At 62.6% G+C, this 16,962-nt stretch overlaps 4 protein-coding genes across 5 annotated transcripts; 1 reads left to right on the top strand and 3 right to left on the bottom strand.

Moving 5' to 3' along the window:
- Positions 1–866: 866 nt before the first annotated feature.
- On the bottom strand, positions 867–6,759 carry DHX58 (DExH-box helicase 58). Its single transcript, XM_015885641.1, has 12 exons — positions 6,592–6,759; positions 6,316–6,517; positions 6,044–6,234; positions 5,810–5,926; positions 5,386–5,518; positions 5,117–5,299; positions 4,781–5,037; positions 4,438–4,587; positions 4,104–4,265; positions 3,635–3,825; positions 3,348–3,444; positions 867–3,118 (listed from the first exon to the last, which is right to left on the bottom strand). Exons 1-12 carry the CDS (start codon positions 6,757–6,759, stop codon positions 2,939–2,941), a joined length of 2,031 nt encoding a protein of 676 aa, XP_015741127.1. The 3' UTR covers positions 867–2,938.
- A 322-nt stretch (positions 6,760–7,081) lies between these two features.
- On the bottom strand, positions 7,082–12,688 carry KAT2A (lysine acetyltransferase 2A). Of its 2 annotated transcripts, none has more exons than XM_015885637.2 (18): positions 12,428–12,688; positions 12,011–12,134; positions 11,768–11,913; positions 11,535–11,624; positions 11,015–11,196; positions 10,746–10,937; positions 10,542–10,648; positions 10,345–10,452; positions 10,132–10,268; positions 9,803–10,026; positions 9,611–9,737; positions 9,420–9,530; positions 9,190–9,333; positions 8,875–8,989; positions 8,730–8,766; positions 8,538–8,601; positions 8,352–8,436; positions 7,082–8,175 (listed from the first exon to the last, which is right to left on the bottom strand). In XM_015885637.2, exons 1-18 carry the CDS (start codon positions 12,659–12,661, stop codon positions 7,982–7,984), a joined length of 2,421 nt encoding a protein of 806 aa, XP_015741123.1. In that variant the 5' UTR covers positions 12,662–12,688; the 3' UTR covers positions 7,082–7,981. The 2 variants fall into 2 exon arrangements, with proteins under 2 accessions (XP_015741123.1, XP_015741124.1); XM_015885638.2 differs by having other exon boundaries at positions 9,803–10,011; positions 12,428–12,687.
- A 720-nt stretch (positions 12,689–13,408) lies between these two features.
- Positions 13,409–14,343, bottom strand: LOC107325127 (heat shock protein 30C-like). Its single transcript, XM_015885649.2, has one exon. The coding sequence runs from the start codon at positions 14,111–14,113 to the stop codon at positions 13,511–13,513; it is 603 nt and encodes a 200-aa protein (XP_015741135.1). The 5' UTR covers positions 14,114–14,343; the 3' UTR covers positions 13,409–13,510.
- Positions 14,344–14,714: 371 nt separating this feature from the next.
- Positions 14,715–15,837, top strand: HSPB9 (heat shock protein family B (small) member 9). The gene has a single exon (XM_015885650.2). The coding sequence runs from the start codon at positions 15,117–15,119 to the stop codon at positions 15,693–15,695; it is 579 nt and encodes a 192-aa protein (XP_015741136.1). The 5' UTR covers positions 14,715–15,116; the 3' UTR covers positions 15,696–15,837.
- Positions 15,838–16,962: the final 1,125 nt, after the last annotated feature.

Raw genomic sequence — 16,962 nt, forward strand, 5'->3', positions numbered from 1 at the left:
CACTGCTCTGCTGAGGCACCGGCCCCTTCATGAAGGCACCCCAAGCTCGGGGCTGGAGCCTCACTGCTCCTTTTTGTCCAACACACACCCAGGATGAGGGGTTTCCTCTTATTTCATTTGTTCAATAGCAGCCAAGGGGGCAGCGTTGTGAGCAGCTCTGACTGTGGAGCAGCGATGGCAGGTGGGGAGGAAGGTTGGGATAAAGCTGGCAGCACTGCAGCAGCTGGAGCAGAGCTGTGTCATTGTGCCCTGGCTCCGAGATCTGGGAGCTGCCGGGCAGACAGATTTGCCTTTGCACCTGCAAAGCTGCTTCATGCTCTGCCGGCTGCAGCTGAGCCTGGGAATGCAGGAACAGCAGGGAGCAAATTGAGCTCTGCTACGGCCCTTATGCAGCAGCTCCTGGGGCTCCTTGGGGTGCACAGAGGGGGCTGTGGCCCCTCTTGCCCCCACTGCACAGGTGGAAATGGGTGCGAGCAGAGTGAAGGGAGGTGCTCGATTTTGGGACTGGAGCTGCACCATGGTGCACATTTTCCGGCAGGTTGGAATTTCTCTTGTAGCAGAAATTTCCCTCCTCACACTCCAGCTGCCCCAGGAAAGGTCACCTCTGCGTTCCCGGGCTCAGCAGAGCGAAGAGCTTCAGATGTGCTAGAAATGCAAAGTTCAGCCCTTTGCCCTCTGTGCCCACCAGCCCAGCCCCGCTGCTGCCCACCATCTGCCAGGTAGGGGGATGGAGCTGCCCAGCCCAGCACTGCCCTCAGAGGGGCTCCCCCCCAGCACCCCTCTGGCTGCAGAACTGCACCTGGTTCCAGGTTTCCCTTTGTCTGATTCTATCTCCAGGCCTTCAGGTCTCATTATTCCTCACTCAGCAAAGTTAAAGGGCTTTTAATACCTGGCACTTTTCTCCCCAGGAAGGTGCTTGTACACTGCAATCAAGGCACATCTCAGGCTACTTTTCGATAAGCTAAACAGATTGAGCTGTAAGTCTCTGTTAAACACCCGGCCTCAGGAAGGGCCAATCTGAGGCGCTTCCAGGCAGAGGGAGCAGAGCTTTTTGCAGCTGGTGCACTGAGAGGTGAATTGTCGCCCTGTGATGTGCCAGAGATAAATGAAATGGGCTGAATACAAATAAATCCTTGCATTGTCCTCACTTGGGAGAGCTCTGTGAGCCTGCACTGCTGCAGGACGGTCCTGCACTGTGAGCCAACCCCATACAGAGCCCTCACCTGCTACAGAGCAGGTAGAAAACACCTTCATGGCACTTATAGCTGCAGAATTTGCTGCTGCAGCTGTTTGCTCCAGGTCTAATGGTGCCTGACTGTGCTTACAGGCAGGGAGTTATGAAGGCCAGGAACGTAAGTGCTTTGGGGAGCTGAGATAAGCAAAGATGCTCTAAGCCATGGGCTTAAATCCAGGGGTTATTGACAGGGATGTGTCAGTGTGCAAGGACTGGTCCAGCAGCCCTCGCTAATGCCTGTGTATTGACAGGGCAATTGTAGTGATGAAGTGGGGCTCTCAGTCTGTTTTAATCACAGGAGAAGCCTGCCCAGCCCTGGGCTGAACAAGGAAGTGGGGGACAGGAGTACACGGACCTGGGAAATGGGAACCCCTCACGTCCCTCTGGCTCTGAGGACAGAGCACACAGCAGACCAGATGGGAGTGAGAATGACTTGAACTGCTGATGGGAGGGGAGAAGCCCCTGCCCTGCGCTGAGGATGCAGCCCTGGAGGTGGCACTGCCCCAGCCCCAGGAGGATGTATGGCAGAGATGCTGGGGGGGGGGGAAGAAGGGGACTTCTATACAGACTTCTCCCTCTGAAGGACAGTGGCTCTGAAGGACACCAGCCAAGGTCACAGCAGCAATCGCTGTAGCTCGGCTGCTGTCTGCCTCCCTCCAGGGAGAGGGCAGCCAGACGGGGCTGGGGGTGAAGCGGGGATGGGAGGAAGGAGCAGAGGGTTGATGCAGACCATGAGCTGCTTCCAAACCCCACACAGCCCCACATCGCAACGCTCTCCTGGTCCCGTATCCCATGGGGTCTGCAACACCTCTAAAGACAAGGAAGCTTGGAGCTCCCTTGGTTTGAGGGAGCAAAGAGGGAAGGGAACAGTTGGCTCCATGCAGACTGACAGGTCAGTGCTGCAGGCACCATCAGGTTAACTCGCGGCCTGGATTCTCCAAGCACGAATCAGGGCAATTAGAGCTCAGCAAAATGATCTGGGGTCCCCACAGAGGGGCCTTATCCTGGGGAGAGGGCACCGCAGCCCACGGGGAGCCGTAAATAACTCACGCGGCCTCATTACCCGCTTTCTGCGGAGCGGGAGCGCAACTTCGCGCAGCCCCCAGGGGACCCCCACCTGAATTTGGGCTGAGCCCCACGGCGGCGGCCGCTGCTCCCGAACAAGCCGAACCCCCGGGGCAGCCCAACGCAGCGGGACGGGAGTGCGCTTCCCTCTAGCGACCGCCATCGGGAGAGCACAGCGGGGAGGGACGGGGAGAAGGAGCGGGATGGGAATACGAACAGGGTGACGCGTTCTTTGCCCCGAACCCAGCTCGCACGATGGAAGAGACCGCCCAGAGATTCCCAGGTACCAACCACGCGCGTTTACAACGCAGGATGCCCGACTTCATACAGCAGACACGCGCCGGATCGCACCGCGGGGCCGTCGGTTCGCCGTGCGGATGCAGCGCCGCGGTGCGATCCCCAGCGCTGCAGGGACGGGAGCGGCTGTCCGGCAGCGGGGGAACGGGGCTGTCCCATCCCGGTGCCACGTCCTCCCGCAGGGCTGCATACAACAAAGCACGGACAGGCGGTGACGCATCTGCAGGGAGCAGAGAGGTGCAGCCCGCCTGCACGGTCCCGAAGCACTGTCCTGTGTTGAAGGTGATGGAAAGGTTCCTGCACCCCAGGTGTGGCCTGGGAGCAGCCCCGGGTGATTCATCACTACAGGGACTCGTCCTGGCTGTTGGAGCAGTACTCCAGGTAGCTGAACTCCTCGATGGGGAACGTCACTCTGCTCCACTTCTTGTACTTCTTCTTCTCATCCGGGGTCACCACCACAAAGTTTTTGATGCTGAGGATGGGTAACGTCACGCTCTTGTAGATCATCTCTATTCCCCACTCCTGTGTGGACAGAGAGGGGACACTCACACACACTGTGACACAACCCTGGGCTGCAGGACCTTGCACCCAGCCCTGTGCCTGAAGCTGGAGGCAGCTCCTCGCTCCAGCACACATCCCCCTTAGGAGCCTGCCCACAACAATGTTCCACGCGTGCAGCACCCACGGGCCAAACAGAAATGCAGCCCCTGTTTCTTGCTCAGGGGCCGAGTGACACAGCTCAGGATCTCACCTGCCTGCACTCACTGCACACAATGCGGCACCCGGGCTCCCAGTCCCTGAAAGTCCTCTCAAAGTGTATTTTCCCAGATGAGACTGTATAATAAAACCTGTAAGAAAGGAGACAAAAGACACCCTAAAGGGGGTGGCTCTGGGGACAAAACTCAGCTCTCCCACAATCCCACTCAGCCCCCGTGACCTCCACAAACCAATGTCCCCAAGGAGGAGCAGGCAGCAGCCGCTCCCCTGCTCTGGGCAGAGCTCAGCTCCGACCACCGGACTCTGCCCGTCCCCTCCTACCTGAAGTTGGGGTTGATGTTCACGTGGTGAATGGCCTCCACCGTGCGGATGTCGCTGCCACGGCACACGGCCACGTTGCAGTTGACACAGTGGAAGTAAACGTCATCTGGGTCGTGCAGCTGCCGCCTCTCGTTGTTCCTGGCTTCCTTCACTTGCCAGCTGAGAACAGCATTTCTCTGCAACTCCTGGATCTGCAAGGAGGGCAGATAGGCAGGAGGATGGAGTCAGTGAGGGTGACACACAGACAGGCTGCAGGTGCAGTAGGAGATGTAGCCATAGAGAGATGCAGCATCCTAGGAAGCACAAGCTTCCAGACAGACAGAGGTGTGCTGTGCCATACAGCTCCCTCTACCCCTCTCCAGAAGCCAGCACTGCCTCAAGGGGAAAGCAGGCACCTAAAATCAGTGAGCAGAGGGCTGCACCTACAGGCGGATGCAGGAAGGAGCAGTGCAGCCCTCCCTGTGCTCACCTTCAGGCGGTACTCCCTCTCGGGCATGGCTTGCACTGTGCTGATGGCCCTCTCCATGAGCTCCACGAGGTTCTCATTGAGCTGCTCCCTGGACACCTCCCGGCTGTTGGCTTTGGCGAGGACAGAGTACACACTGCTCTGGGCACGGGCACGACCCCGGGCCTGCAGCAGAGAGAACAAACACTGCAGGGTGGCTGAGCCCCTGCACCTCCACAGGCAATGCTGTGCCAGGGCCGGGGTCACCCCCAAGGAGCTGTCAGTAGGCAGCAGGGGTGTGGGGGGCTCCCCAGGTGCCACCCAGGTGTCTCAGTACTGGGGGGATCCTGAGTGCTACCTGCACCATGGCGATCTCGTTGGTCATCAGCCCATAGCGCACCACAATGTTGCACTCAGGGATGTCCAGGCCCTCCTCGGCCACGCTGGTGGAGAAGAGCAGGTTGATCTCTCCACTGCGGAACTGTGTGATCACGTCCTGCTGCTCATTCTGGGGAGAGTGGGGGGGACACTTCAATGGTATCCTAGTACTGTGGGCTGCGCATGGCTCCGAGCCCCTAACAGCACACACGGCACCCACAGAGTGTGCAGAGAGGGGTCGGGCTGGATCCCCATCTGGTTCCACCCCATCATCAGCACAGCCCTGGAGCACAGCAGGGCCGTGCACACCCTGGGCCCCCCACCTGGGTCATGCCCTTGGCCTGGTTGCTGTAGCCGGTACCGGTGAGCACAGCCGCCCTGATGTGCCGCCCGCACAGCCCAGCCGTGTCCTGCAGCCAGCTGAGCAGGCTGTGAGCGCTCTGCCGGGTCCTGGTGAACACGATGCCACGAGATGACACCAAGGGCTGGAAGTGCTCCTGCAGGATCTCCTCCAGTTTGCTCAGCCGCGGGTTTTCGTAGCGCTGGTCTCCGGCCAATGCCAGCAGCGTGGCCCTGTTCTCTGTGCAGAGAAGTGGGAGTGAGGACTGCGCCCCAAAACAGCCTGCACCGCCCTGCTGCTCCCCTCCATCTTTCCTTACCCCCAAAGGTGGTGGCCAGGAAGCGCTCGGTGGGGTCCTTTGTGTCCCTCTCATCAGCATAGAACTGCTGCAGGCTCTGGAAGGCGTCCATCATGCGCACGGTGTCGTTGATCAGCAGCGCGTCGTTGTACTTGCGCAGGTGCAGCGCACACACCCGCGTCTTGCGACAAAAGCTCTCAGCCGCTGGTGAAGAGCAGCGACAGTGAGGTCACATCCTGCCCTGACAGCTCAGCACCCCCCCAGGACCCTCACCTGGGCCAGCTCCTCACCTTTGTTCTCCAGCTCCACGATGCGCTGCTCGTACACCTGTGTGCCAAAGTCCTTCAGCAGCGGCAGCCCAGGCACATCCATGTGCTCCTGGATCTGTGCCATGATCTTCTTCAGCCTCTGGCCAAAGGGGTCCTGGAGGCAGAGGGGGCTCAGGACCCACAGGATTGGGGATATTGGACCCACGGGACTGGGGATATTGGACCCACGGGATTGGGGATATTGGACCCACGGGACTGGGGATATTGGACCCACGGGATCGGGGATATTGGACCCACGGGACTGGGGATATTGGACCCACGGGATTGGGGATATTGCTCTGGTCATCTTTGGGGCACAGCCAGGGGGGGCTTGGGGTAGTTTGCAAGATAGGACACTGATGGGTCACAAGGAGCAGCGCTGTGGGCTCAACCCACCACCTCTCACCTGTGCTCTCTCCTGGCACAAGTCATACTGCTTCCTGGGCTGGGGCACGTGGCTCTGCAGGTGCTGTGCGTGCTCCTGGGCTGATGTGATCACCTCGGTGTCCAAGTTGGCACAGATCTGAAAGGGGAGAGCCCCAAAGCCAGCCCTGAGGCCCAGCAGCCCAGTGCCATGCAGTGCACTGCAGGATGCCAGAACCCCCCCCATGTGGAGTCCCAGGAGCTCAGGAGCCCCCACCTGCAGGATGTGCTCCACGGCCCCTTCGAAGGAAGTTTCCCCCCCGGTGCCAGGGGACGCTGTCAGGCCCAGGATCTGCGGCAGGTCCCGCTGCCCGCTGAGCTTCTTCTGGAGGTAACTCAGCATGATCTTGTTGTAGACAGCTTCCTTGTGAGTGTGGTGGCACTCGTCTATCACCAGCAGGGAGAAATCTGTGCGGGCAAAGCAGGGCAGCGCGATGAGCCGCTCATCCCGGGGCCGCCCCCAGCCCGGCCGTGGGGTCCCGCACCCACCGCTCAGCTCCACGTGCTCGTCCTCCTCCCCGCTGAGCAGCGCGTTGTGCAGGATCTGCGCCGTGCAGATGATCACATCGCTGCCCTTCGCCATCTGCCCGAAGAAGCACCTGTAGCTGCTGTCCCCGCTGACCGCCGTCACTTTGAAGGCATCGCGCAGGACGTGGAACTCCTTCTCCAAGTGCTGCTGCACCAGATGCACCTGATGGGCGCCCATAAGCTCGTCAGTCCCGGTCGTGGCCTCAGCGCCCCCCGGGGTGGGGGGTCCCCGGGCACCTTGTTGACCAGCACGGCCACCCGGCCGCCCCGCCGCCCCTCCAGGTGCCGCCTGCAGACGTGCACGGCCGCGCGTGTTTTGCCGGCGCCCGTGGGCAGCCACACGATGCTGTTGCGGCCGCGCAGGGCCGGGGCCACCGCCTCGATCTGGTACCCGCGGAGCTCCATCGCCGCGTCCCGGCTGGGAAACGGAGCACAGGAGGGAGGGAGGGATGGATGGAGAGGAAAGCGGGGCCGCCCGCAGTGCCGAGCTGCGCTGGAAAAGCCCCGTCAGAGCCGCACCGAACCGCAACCCCCGGGCCACCCCCCGCCGGGAGCCTCGGACCTGAATTGAAACCGAAAGCGGGCGGAGATCCGCGGCGTCATCGCGCTCCGAGGGCGGACACGCGCCCCATATCGGACCCGTGCACCCCAACCACCGCCCGTCCTCTGACCCACTGCCCCCAACCCCCAAGGTCCCGCTGCAGGGTCAGGCGCAGGGACAGCCGGCTCTGCACAAGTACATTTAATTAAAAAATAAAAAAAATAAAGAAAACTAATCCAAACAAAACAGTCACATGGAATGGGCGGACGCGAACAGTGGGACGGTCTGCTCCCACCCCAGCAAGGCCGGTGAGCCTGCAGAGCAGCACCAGAGTTCACACAGCAAGGACAGCACAGGGGGTAAGGCAGCAGGCGATCAAATGCGGGACAGGGGAGGGGGACACATTAATGCTACGTGGGACGCACCCCAGCACAGCTCCCAGGGAGGTACAGGGACACACGGGCACAAGGAGGGATGCACACAACAGCCAGCCCCAACCCCGGGGCTGCAAGACAGCAAGGGAAAGGGGGGTTAGGCCCCCACCCACAGCAAGGAGTTGGAAGAGCCCCCACCACTCCTTGCAGGGCTACAAGCAGTGGGGGGAGAGCAGGCGGCTGTGCTCCTGCAGGAGGGAAGAGCTGACAGAGGCAGCAGGAAGAGGGGAACCCCCCAACTCAGCACCTCTGCCCTGCAGCCTGGGGGGGCAGGGAGGTGCCCCACAGTACATTCAAGAAGAGGGGCAGGCGCTGCCTGTGCATGGATGGGAGCAGGGGCTGAGGTCCGTGCAGAACACCAAAGCACTTGTGTGCCCCTGCCCTGGCACCGAGCGGGGGCAGAAGGCACAACCCTGGGGGGAGAGGCAGCCCTGCTCCAGTCCCCACTTCCACAACCCCCAAGAGAGGGACTGGCAGCACCGCAGCTGCCCAGCCCCCACCCCCCCAGCAGCAGCAAACCCAGCAGCAGCCCCTGCCCACAGAACAGGGCCACATCCCTGGATGGCCCCTCCGGGAACAGCAGCAGCCCTGCCCCTCCCTGCCAGCGGGAGCAGGGGGGGTCGTGGCAGCCATGGCACATCCAGACCACCCCCTACTTGTCAATGAGCCCCCCTTCCTTCAGCTTGAAGTAGAAGAACTTCTCCAGGGTGTTGGCACACTTGCAGTAGTCGCTGTCGGGCGGGTTGTACTCGCGGCAGTTGGTGATGATGCGCTGCAGGTCGGCGATGAACAGCTTCTTGGTGACGTAGTAGCGGTTCTTCAGGCGCTCAGTCATGGTCTTCAGGTCTGGGGGTGGGAAGGAGTTGGGTCCCATCACACAACTGTGCCCCCTCCCACCACCAGCCACAGCCAGGGGGGACCCTGATGGGTCCCGTTCTGCTGCCTGGCTGCCCCCTGGGACACCCTCTGCCCAGCACTGCAGCAGGGCACGCTGCAACCCCCATCAACCCCCAGGTACCCACCAATAGGGAAGCGGATGATTTCGTAGTAGTCCGGTGCCTCTGACTTCTTCACTGGCTCCATGAAGGGCCACGCACTGGGATGGGTCTGTGGGAGAGGAGCAGATTTACTGCATCATCCCCTGCCCTGTGCCTCCCCTCCCAGGGACAGCATGGGGGATGGCACAGGAGCGTACGCCCGCCCTGCACCTTGATCTGGGCCAGGAGGTTCTTCAGGGTGTTGTAGAGCTGGTCCGGGTCCTTCAGCTCCTTCCTGCAGGGCAGAGCAGAGCCCATCAGCACGAGGATCGAGCACCCCAATACAAGGCTACCTCTGCAGGGCCAGGCGTGGCACAGAGCAGGAGCCCACAGCTCCAGTGCACCCTGGGACCCTTCACTCACCCCTTCTCCTTCCCCAGTGGTTTCCAACCCGTTTCTCCTGGAAGGAAATGGTCAGCATCACCAGAGGGCTCTGCCCCCACACATGTAGGGCACTGCACCTCACCGAGGGGTCACCCCCAACCCCCAGGCAGCACAGAGAGCTCACGGATGCCGGGGACACTCTCAATGGGGATCTGCCGCACGCCCTCCTTGAAGCAGGTCAGGCCAGGGTAGACCTTGCGGATCTGTGCTTGCTTCCTCTCAATCAGCTTCTTGATGATCTGCAATGAGAGAGTGGCACATCAGCATGCACTGCAGGACATGAGGCCCTGACAGACCCGGAGCAACAGCCAGGAGCAGCCCTCCCCACCCTCAGATGGCATTGCAGTGATCCTGTGTGCATGGCTGCACGGCTGAGTGAGGGATGGTTCCCAAAGGCTGGCACTCCCCATCCCCTCCCTTCTAGGGGGGTCAGAGGTACCTCCTTCTGCTTCTTGATGATGTGGGAGAGCTCGGTATAGGGGATGCGGGGGTTCAGCTCGCACTCCATCAAGGTTGCCCCCTCATAGTCCTTGATGTAGCCCAGGTAGCGGCTTTTGGGGACCTTGATGTCCTTGGAGAAGCCCTGGGAGGGGATGAGAGGTGGGAGGGAGCTCAGGGACAGAGGGTCGGGTTGGGCTGGTGGGGGGAGCAGCAGGGAAAGGAACCCACCTGCTTCTTGAAGTAGCCAATAGCATATTCATCTGCGTACGTGAGAAAGTTGAGAATGTTGTGTTTGATGTGGTACTCCTTCAAATGGTTCATCAGGTGTGTCCCGTAGCCCTGGGGGGGCTGCCATGAGACAGGGCCCTCACACCCCCAAGGCAGCTTGTAAGGACCCCCCAGGGGGGTCACGGCCTCACCTTCACTTGCTCGTTGGATGTCACGGCGCAGAAAACGATCTCGGTGAAGCCCTGGGAGGGGAACATGCGGAAGCAGATGCCCCCAATCACGCGGCCATCCTTGATGAGTGCCAAGGTCTTGTGCTTCCTGCGGCCAAACCAGCAGTGAGACGGGGGGAGCCCCCCGCAGCCCCCGCACCCCCCAGCACCCACGGGTCGAAGACGAGGCGGGTGATGTACTCCTTGGGCATGCGGGGCAGCTGGTGGGAGAACACATTCTGCAAACCAACCAGCCACATCATGATCTTCTTGTTTGGCTTCTGCGAGAGCGAGTTGCCAATGACGTGGAACTCGATGATGCCGCGGCGCTCCTCCAGCCGGGCGGTCTCATCCCGCGCCGCGTTGGCCGACAACAGGCTGGTCTGCATAGGAGGCAGCTGAGCCCCCCCGGCCCCAGGACCTCAGAGCCCTCCAGGTGCCAGCACCCCACGAGCTGCGCCCCATTGCGATGCTGTTCCAATGTGCCCCCCCCTCCCCCATACCTCAGGGCCCAGCATGGCAGCGGGGTCGGTGATGGTCAGCATCACCTCGTTCACCAGCTCCATGGGGATGTCGCCCATCACGCGGATCCTCTTGGCATCCTCCAGTGTCAGGCTCTCAGGCAGCTTCCGTTTCTCCCCTGGGGCAGCAGCAGCTCGTCGGGCAGAGCCCCCATTGCTGGGCCGGAGCCGTTCCCATTCCCTGCACTGCCCTACCTGGCAGAGGCTCTGGCGTGCCAGTGTCCATGCTCGTGGCCAAGCTGCTGCTGCTGAGCTTCTTGCTGAAGAGCGGAGCGCTGGGCACAGTGACGGCACTGACGGTGGCTGCAGGAGAGCAGGCAGCCGTAAGTCTGAGGAATCCCCATCCACAATGCAGCCGTGACAGCACCGGCCCAGCCAACACCCCACGGTACCTGGACGTGACACCAGCTGGGCGCCCTCCGCAGCCGGCACAGTGAAATCTGCCTCCCATATGGGCGAGTTCTCCCCGTAGATCTCCTCCTCCAGCATGGACAGGAACCTGGCAGCAAGCAGCACACCGAGCTGGGTGCACACAGCTCCATGGGGAGCACAGGGGAAACGGCCGCGCAGACGGCAGCCCCGCGCCTGGCACCTACTTGGGGAAGTGGGTGAGGATCAGTGTGCGCTTCTCCGGCACCAGCTTGTCCTTCTCCACACGGAACTTCTCCAGCAGCTGCCGGCGGGTGACGGTGAAGATGGTCTTGAGGAGGCTGCGCCCAAAGACGTGCGTGGTCTCGTAGCGGGGCAGGCTGTCGCAGCTCTGCGGCACGTGGCAGTAGCACAGCCACCTGCGGGGGACAGTGCTGGGATCCCCCCTGCAGCAACACTGCTGGGAGACCCCCATGCAGAGGCAGCCCCCCCTCACCTGGTGTAGTTGACTTTGTAGGTGGCCACGTCGTCATTCTGCGAGCGCTGTCGGAACTGTGACGGCGTCTCCAGCTTCCAGTAGTTGAGGCAGAGCAGGAACATCTTGGAGAGCTCGTACATCGTCTGCCGCTCCTTGGGTGGGAGGTGGCTGAACTTGTACTGCACGAAGTTCAGGACCCCCTGGGGGAGAGGAGTGGGTTGGAGGGTGCCAGGGCCGGGGTCACTGCGCCACGGAGCCCAGCTGGCAGCAGGTACCTCCAAGATCCAAGCAGGAGGAATGGAGAGGTGGCAGGAGCAGAAGGGCCACTGCTGCCACCAGCACATACACACACACACACACACACACACACACACTCCCTCTTTTTCCACACAGTGACAAAGCTGAAAGCTCCATGAGTTTGCAGCACAGCACGTGGGGTCACCATGAAGCCAAATTGCTGCTGTGTCTGCTCAGTTCAGGGTTTTCAGCCCTGTCTGCCCACAGCCCAAGTCTCCAGCACAGCCCACAGCCGCCTCACCTGCTCGATGTTGGGTTTCTCAAAGGGGGGGCTCCCCAGGGACCCCTCGACCACCGGCTGGCTCATCTGCAGGATGCATTTCCTGAGGAGCTGCAAAGACCCCACGGGACACGTCAGCACCTCAATGCCCGCTCCCTTCCCAGGAGATCAGACACAGCAGCTCCGCAATGGGGCTGCACGGAGTGAAGCTGCCCGCAGGTGGGGCAGAGGGCAAACAGGACAGATGGACGCACCTTGAACAGGTAGAAATAGACCTGCTTGGTGTCCGTGTCCTCCTCCTTGTGCACCGACATGAAGAGGTTCTCCACGTCCACCACCATGCCCAGCAGCCGGTTGATCTCCTCCTCCGACACGTTCTCCAGGTGGGACACATGGTCGGCTGCGGCAGAGACAGCACGTGGTGAGATGGGGGTGGGCGCAGCGCCCCACGGTTGGGGGTCCCAGCGCCGTGCAGCCCCGGGGCTGTGTGCGGTTACCCAACGCGTGGCCGCAGCTGCGGCACGGCTCGCTCAGGTTGGTCACCGGCTGCTGCAGGTCCATGCGGGGGGCGGTGGGGGGGTTGGGGTTCTTCCAGCCGTTGCACTTGCAGGCATCGTTCGCCTGCGAGGAGGGACGGGAGAAACCATCGCACAGCCCCGCACAGCTCCGTACAGCCCCGCACAGCTCCGCACAGCTCCGCACAGCCCCGCACAGCCCCGTACAGCCCCGCACAGCCCCGTACAGCCCGGTACAGCCCCGTACAGCCCCGCACAGCCCGGTACAGCCCCGCACAGCATCACACAGCATCACACAGCCCGGCACATCCCGGCACATCCCGGCCCTCGGCGCCTCCGACCCCTCCAATCTCATCGTGCTGCTCCCCCGCCCCGCGCAGCCGGTTGCCCCGCGCCCACCTTGCAGGCCGAGAACACCCCCAGCTTCTCCAGCTTCTTGCCGCGGGGGAAGCCCCGCACCTGCGCCTTGCGCTGACTCGCCCGTTGCTGTTGGCTGAGCCCGGGCCGCGCCGGGTCGCTGGATCCCGCCCCTCCCGGAGCCGCCCCCCCGCTCCCCATCCCGCCGTTCGGCGGCGCCGCGGTTCCCGGTGCCGGTGGCGGCCTCCCGGGCTGCGCGGCCTCCGGCTCCGCCATGCCGGGCTCGGCGTGCGCTCCGAGCTCACTGCGCCTGCGCGCCGGGCACGCCGGGAGCTGCTGCGGGCGGCGGGGTGGGATGGGAACCGGGATACCGGGATACCGGGATGGGGACCGGGCAACGCACCGACGGAGGGGCGGGATGGCGGACGGGCACAAAGGAAGCGCCGCGGGATGACCATGGAGCCGCCGCTCGGAGCGCCCATCCCGGGGCTGCGCCGGTAACGCGGAGCCGACGCTCAGCGCGGAGCAAACGGGGGTCGCCGGCCCGGGGTCCGGTACCGGGACCGTGGGAACGGATCCGCCGCGCCGCCAAACACGGAGCGCGGCGTCACCCACAGCCGGGAAACAAGGAGCGGCCGGAGCCCGAATGTCCCGACACGGGGCGGCTCCGCCCGCAGCACCGGGGGGGCGGGTTTGGCCGAACGTCCTTCGCGGGGCGCCGCGCAGCGACTGGAACGTGCGAGCAGGGACGGGACGGGGCGGGGGGAAGTAATGGGGGGTGGGGAGGGGGGCGGCTGCTGTCCCCGCCCGGCAGCGCGGAGAACGTCCCTGCGCCTTCCCGAAGTGTCCGGCGCTGTCCCGGGGCGCTCCCCGTGTCCGTGTTGTTGTGCACGAGTGGCAGCGCTCCCTGTCCGTCCTCCTCCACCGGGGCGGGGTGAGGAGCTGCCGGGGATGCGCCCTTAGGGCGCAGTGCAGCTCCCGGGGTGACCGACCCGCCAAATGAACAAAGACACGAGCCGTGTATGTAAAAGTCAAGGAAGTTTATTACATATCAAAAATAAACCTTCACGCTTTGGCCACAGATCCCCCCCCGCACCGGGCTCAGCCCGGCCCCGCGCTGCTCCATCACGCCTTGGCTCTCTCTGCTCCATCCTCGGCGTTGGCCGCGGGCTGAGCCGCTGCTGCCGGCAGCTGGATGGGCACGTTCCTCTCGTTGGGTGGCGGCAGGGCCAGCCGGGGGGCCTCGATACGCAGCTGCCCCTCGCTGGACAGGGAGCAGGTCAGCGCCTCGGCGTCCACCTCCTCGGGCACGTCCCACTCGCGCTTCAGCACCTCGTACTTGTAGGAGAAGGAGCCCTTGTCGTCCGTGTTCTGCGTCTCCTTCTGCCCCACCAGCACCACCTTCCTGCCCACCACCTTCACCGACAGCTGCTCGGGGGCGAAGTCCTTCACGTCCTGGCAGACGGAGAATCCCTCCCCGGAGCCCTGGGTCAGAGCCGCGTTGCTGCTCGGTGCCCGCTCGATGCTGACGCGGTTGGAGCTGCTCCCGCTGCTCAGGAGCTGCTCGAAGCTGCTCATGAACTGCCGAGCTCTCTCCATCTCCATCCGTATCTCCCTCTCCAGCTCAGCGAAGAGGGTCCCTGGGTGCGGCCAGAGGGTGCGGACGGGTCCCAGCCACGGGAACAGAGACCCGGAGGTGGGCGGCATGAAGTGCAGGCGGCAAAGCATCTCTGCGGGTGCTGCGGCTGCTGCTGTTCGCAGGGCTGGAGCGGTGCTGGGCTGCCGCCGGGACGCGGGGTTTTATCCTGCTCTCCCCAGGGGTGTGCCCCTTCCAGAACGCTCTCTCCCTACGCACCGTCCTGGAGCCATCTCCTATTTTTGCTCGGCTGATTATCCGCCGGCCAAAATAGCAGCGCCTGCTTCTGGGGCCGAGTCACTCTCCGCAAATAGGGAGCTGCAGTCACCGCCGGGGCTCGGGTTTCTGCGGAGCCGCCGTGATGCGGCACCGCCGGCCGAGGGGGGCAAACAAAGCCGCCCCGCAGCCCCACATGGCAGCGCCGGGTCACGCTGTGCAGGGACATCCCAGCCCTGTGTTGTCAGCGCTGCCCGACGGCTCTGGCACTTTCCAGACCCATCCCCGCGGTCGGGACTGTCCAGCCCTGAACGCAGCCCCTGTGCGCCCGGCGTGGGCTGGGCACGGCTTTGCTTCCGTGGGGTCCCAACAGCGCCCGGCGGGTGGGACACATCGCTGCGGGGGGGTCCTGAGAGTGGGGCAGGGGAGGAATGGGCCGAGGGGAGGGGATGGCAGCCAGGAGGGGCCGTGCCGGGAAGCAGAAAGGACACGCATTTTTGGCAGGGGCGGCTCGGGCATCCCGCTCGGAGGCTGAGGTGATGCTGCTAATTATAATTCGGGAGAGCGGAGCTACAAGAGTAAGAGCGAAGGTATGTAGGCCGTGAGGTAAGAGCTGCCTCACCTCAGCGATGAGTAACAAGAACGAGCTGGAACGGGCCAGAAGGAGCTGCGCTTTTCTCCCGGGGGTGACGACATCCGCGGGCCGAGGCCACTCCTCCCGGGGAGGGCGATAAAAGCCGCGGGAGCCGGAGCCGGAGCACAACGCTCCCAACTCCCCGAGAGGAAACAGCTGAGAGCAAAGAGCTGAGAGCAGCAGCGACAGCAGCGACAGCAGCGACAGCAGCAATACCAACAGCGATACCAACGATACCAACAACGATGCTTTGCCGGATGCACCTCGCTCCATTCGCCTCCAGCTCCCTGGCCACCCGGCTGGGCACAGTGAGGACCCTCTGGCCGCACGCAGAGACCATCTTCAGCGAACTGCAGCAGGAGATGGAGAAGGCTCGGCACTTCATGAGCAGCTTCGAGCAGCTCCTGAGCAGCCACGGACCCCTGGCCGCAGAGCAGGCAGCGAGCAGCAGCGCAGCCCCAGCCCAGGTCACTGAGGAGGGATTCTCCGTCTGCCAGGACGTGAAGAACTTCGCCCCCGAGCAGCTGTCGGTGAAGGTGGTGGGCAGGAAGGTGGTGCTGGTGGGGCAGAAGGAGACGCAGAACACGGACGAGGGCTCCTTCTCCTACAAGTACGAGGTGCTGAAGCGCGAGTGGGACGTGCCCGAGGACGTGGACGCCGAGGCGCTGACCTGCTCCCTGTCCCCAGAGGGGCAGCTGCGCATCGAGGCCCCTCGGCTGGCCCTGCCAACTGCTGGTGAGAGGAACGTGCCCATCCAGGTGAGCCCCGCAGCTCCTCAGCTCGGGGCAGCCAAGGATGGAGCTGCCAGCAAAGCCCAGGTGTGATGGGACGGAACGACGGTCTGCATTGGGACCAGCAGAGACGGCAGTGAGTCTCGGGCTGTAGCCCAGACACGCTCCATCATCTTTTTCACTACACTGGAATGTTCTCGTTTTTGTATCCAATAAAAAGTCCTTTTGCATAGAATTTGGTTGTGCTTCTTTTTTTGGGGGGGAGGGGTGATTGATGGGGTGAGGGGTGATTGATGGGGTGGCTGAGCCTTGTTCTCAGCTCTTGGGGGTGTATGGAGAGGGTAAAACCCTCTCTGCTCTTGGTGCTACGGGGCTGACAGCAGAGCTACTGTGCTGCTCTGAGCAGGGGGAGCATCCCTGTTCTCTTGCACTGTAGCATTTCCTGCCCATGCTGCTGCCTGCACCATCTCCATAGCCCTCCTGCTCAGCCCAGTGTCTCTGAAGAGCAAGATAACTGCTGGAAGATGTGGGAGGTGGAGGCAGTCCCGTCACAGCTACTTTTCTCCCTATGCAGCTTAGAAAAGGGCTGCAGATCCTTTTGGGATGACAGCAGCAGGCAACCTGGAACCAGGCTCCTGCACTATCCCCACCTCCAGCACTTGCAGCCAGGTCTGGGCAGGTCTGCAGGCATGCAGGCACACCTGTTTGTGTCAAAGCTGCTCTGAGCTCAGGCAGCTCTTCCTCACAGCAGTGCCAGCAGCACAACAGCTCTGCAGAGCACAGCCCCAAACTGGAGTCACAGCTGAACAGCACGGGCTGGGGCAGCAGCAGGACACCCTGAGAGCATCACAGCCTCCATCAGGGAGATGGAGACCCCGAGGCATGGGCCAGAAATGAAGTCCTGCCAGCCAGGAGCTCCTGTACAAGAAACCAGCAGATGGCAACAGCACCTCGCTCTGTTCCAGCCGCTGCTCAGTTGGGAGCCGGTAACAGTTGTCCAACGGGTCCCTCTCGCTGCTGGGGAATCCAGAAGCACCAGCAAACCATCCTGGAAGCGATGGGATCTCTGACATCTCATGAGGGTTCTGAGCTCCTCCAGCACATGAACAGCCACACAGAAACATGACATTAGCATCTTTAGATACTAGAGGCATTTGCTGACCAATATTTGAGCACACTATCTCTAAGTTCACCCAGCTGTCGTGTAAACTCCCCATTCCTATGCATACTGCTCCTCCCACCTCTCCTCAGCTCCTGCTATAGCTAGTTAGCCCAGAAGTGCAGTGATGAGCAGTTCTCACTGTTTACCTCAATCATGCTGCTGTACACTGTGATGAGCCAGCAAACCAGCTCCAGCTCC

Source organism: Coturnix japonica, chromosome 27 (assembly GCF_001577835.2).
Source record: "Coturnix japonica isolate 7356 chromosome 27, Coturnix japonica 2.1, whole genome shotgun sequence".
Lineage (NCBI taxonomy): Eukaryota > Metazoa > Chordata > Aves > Galliformes > Phasianidae > Coturnix > Coturnix japonica.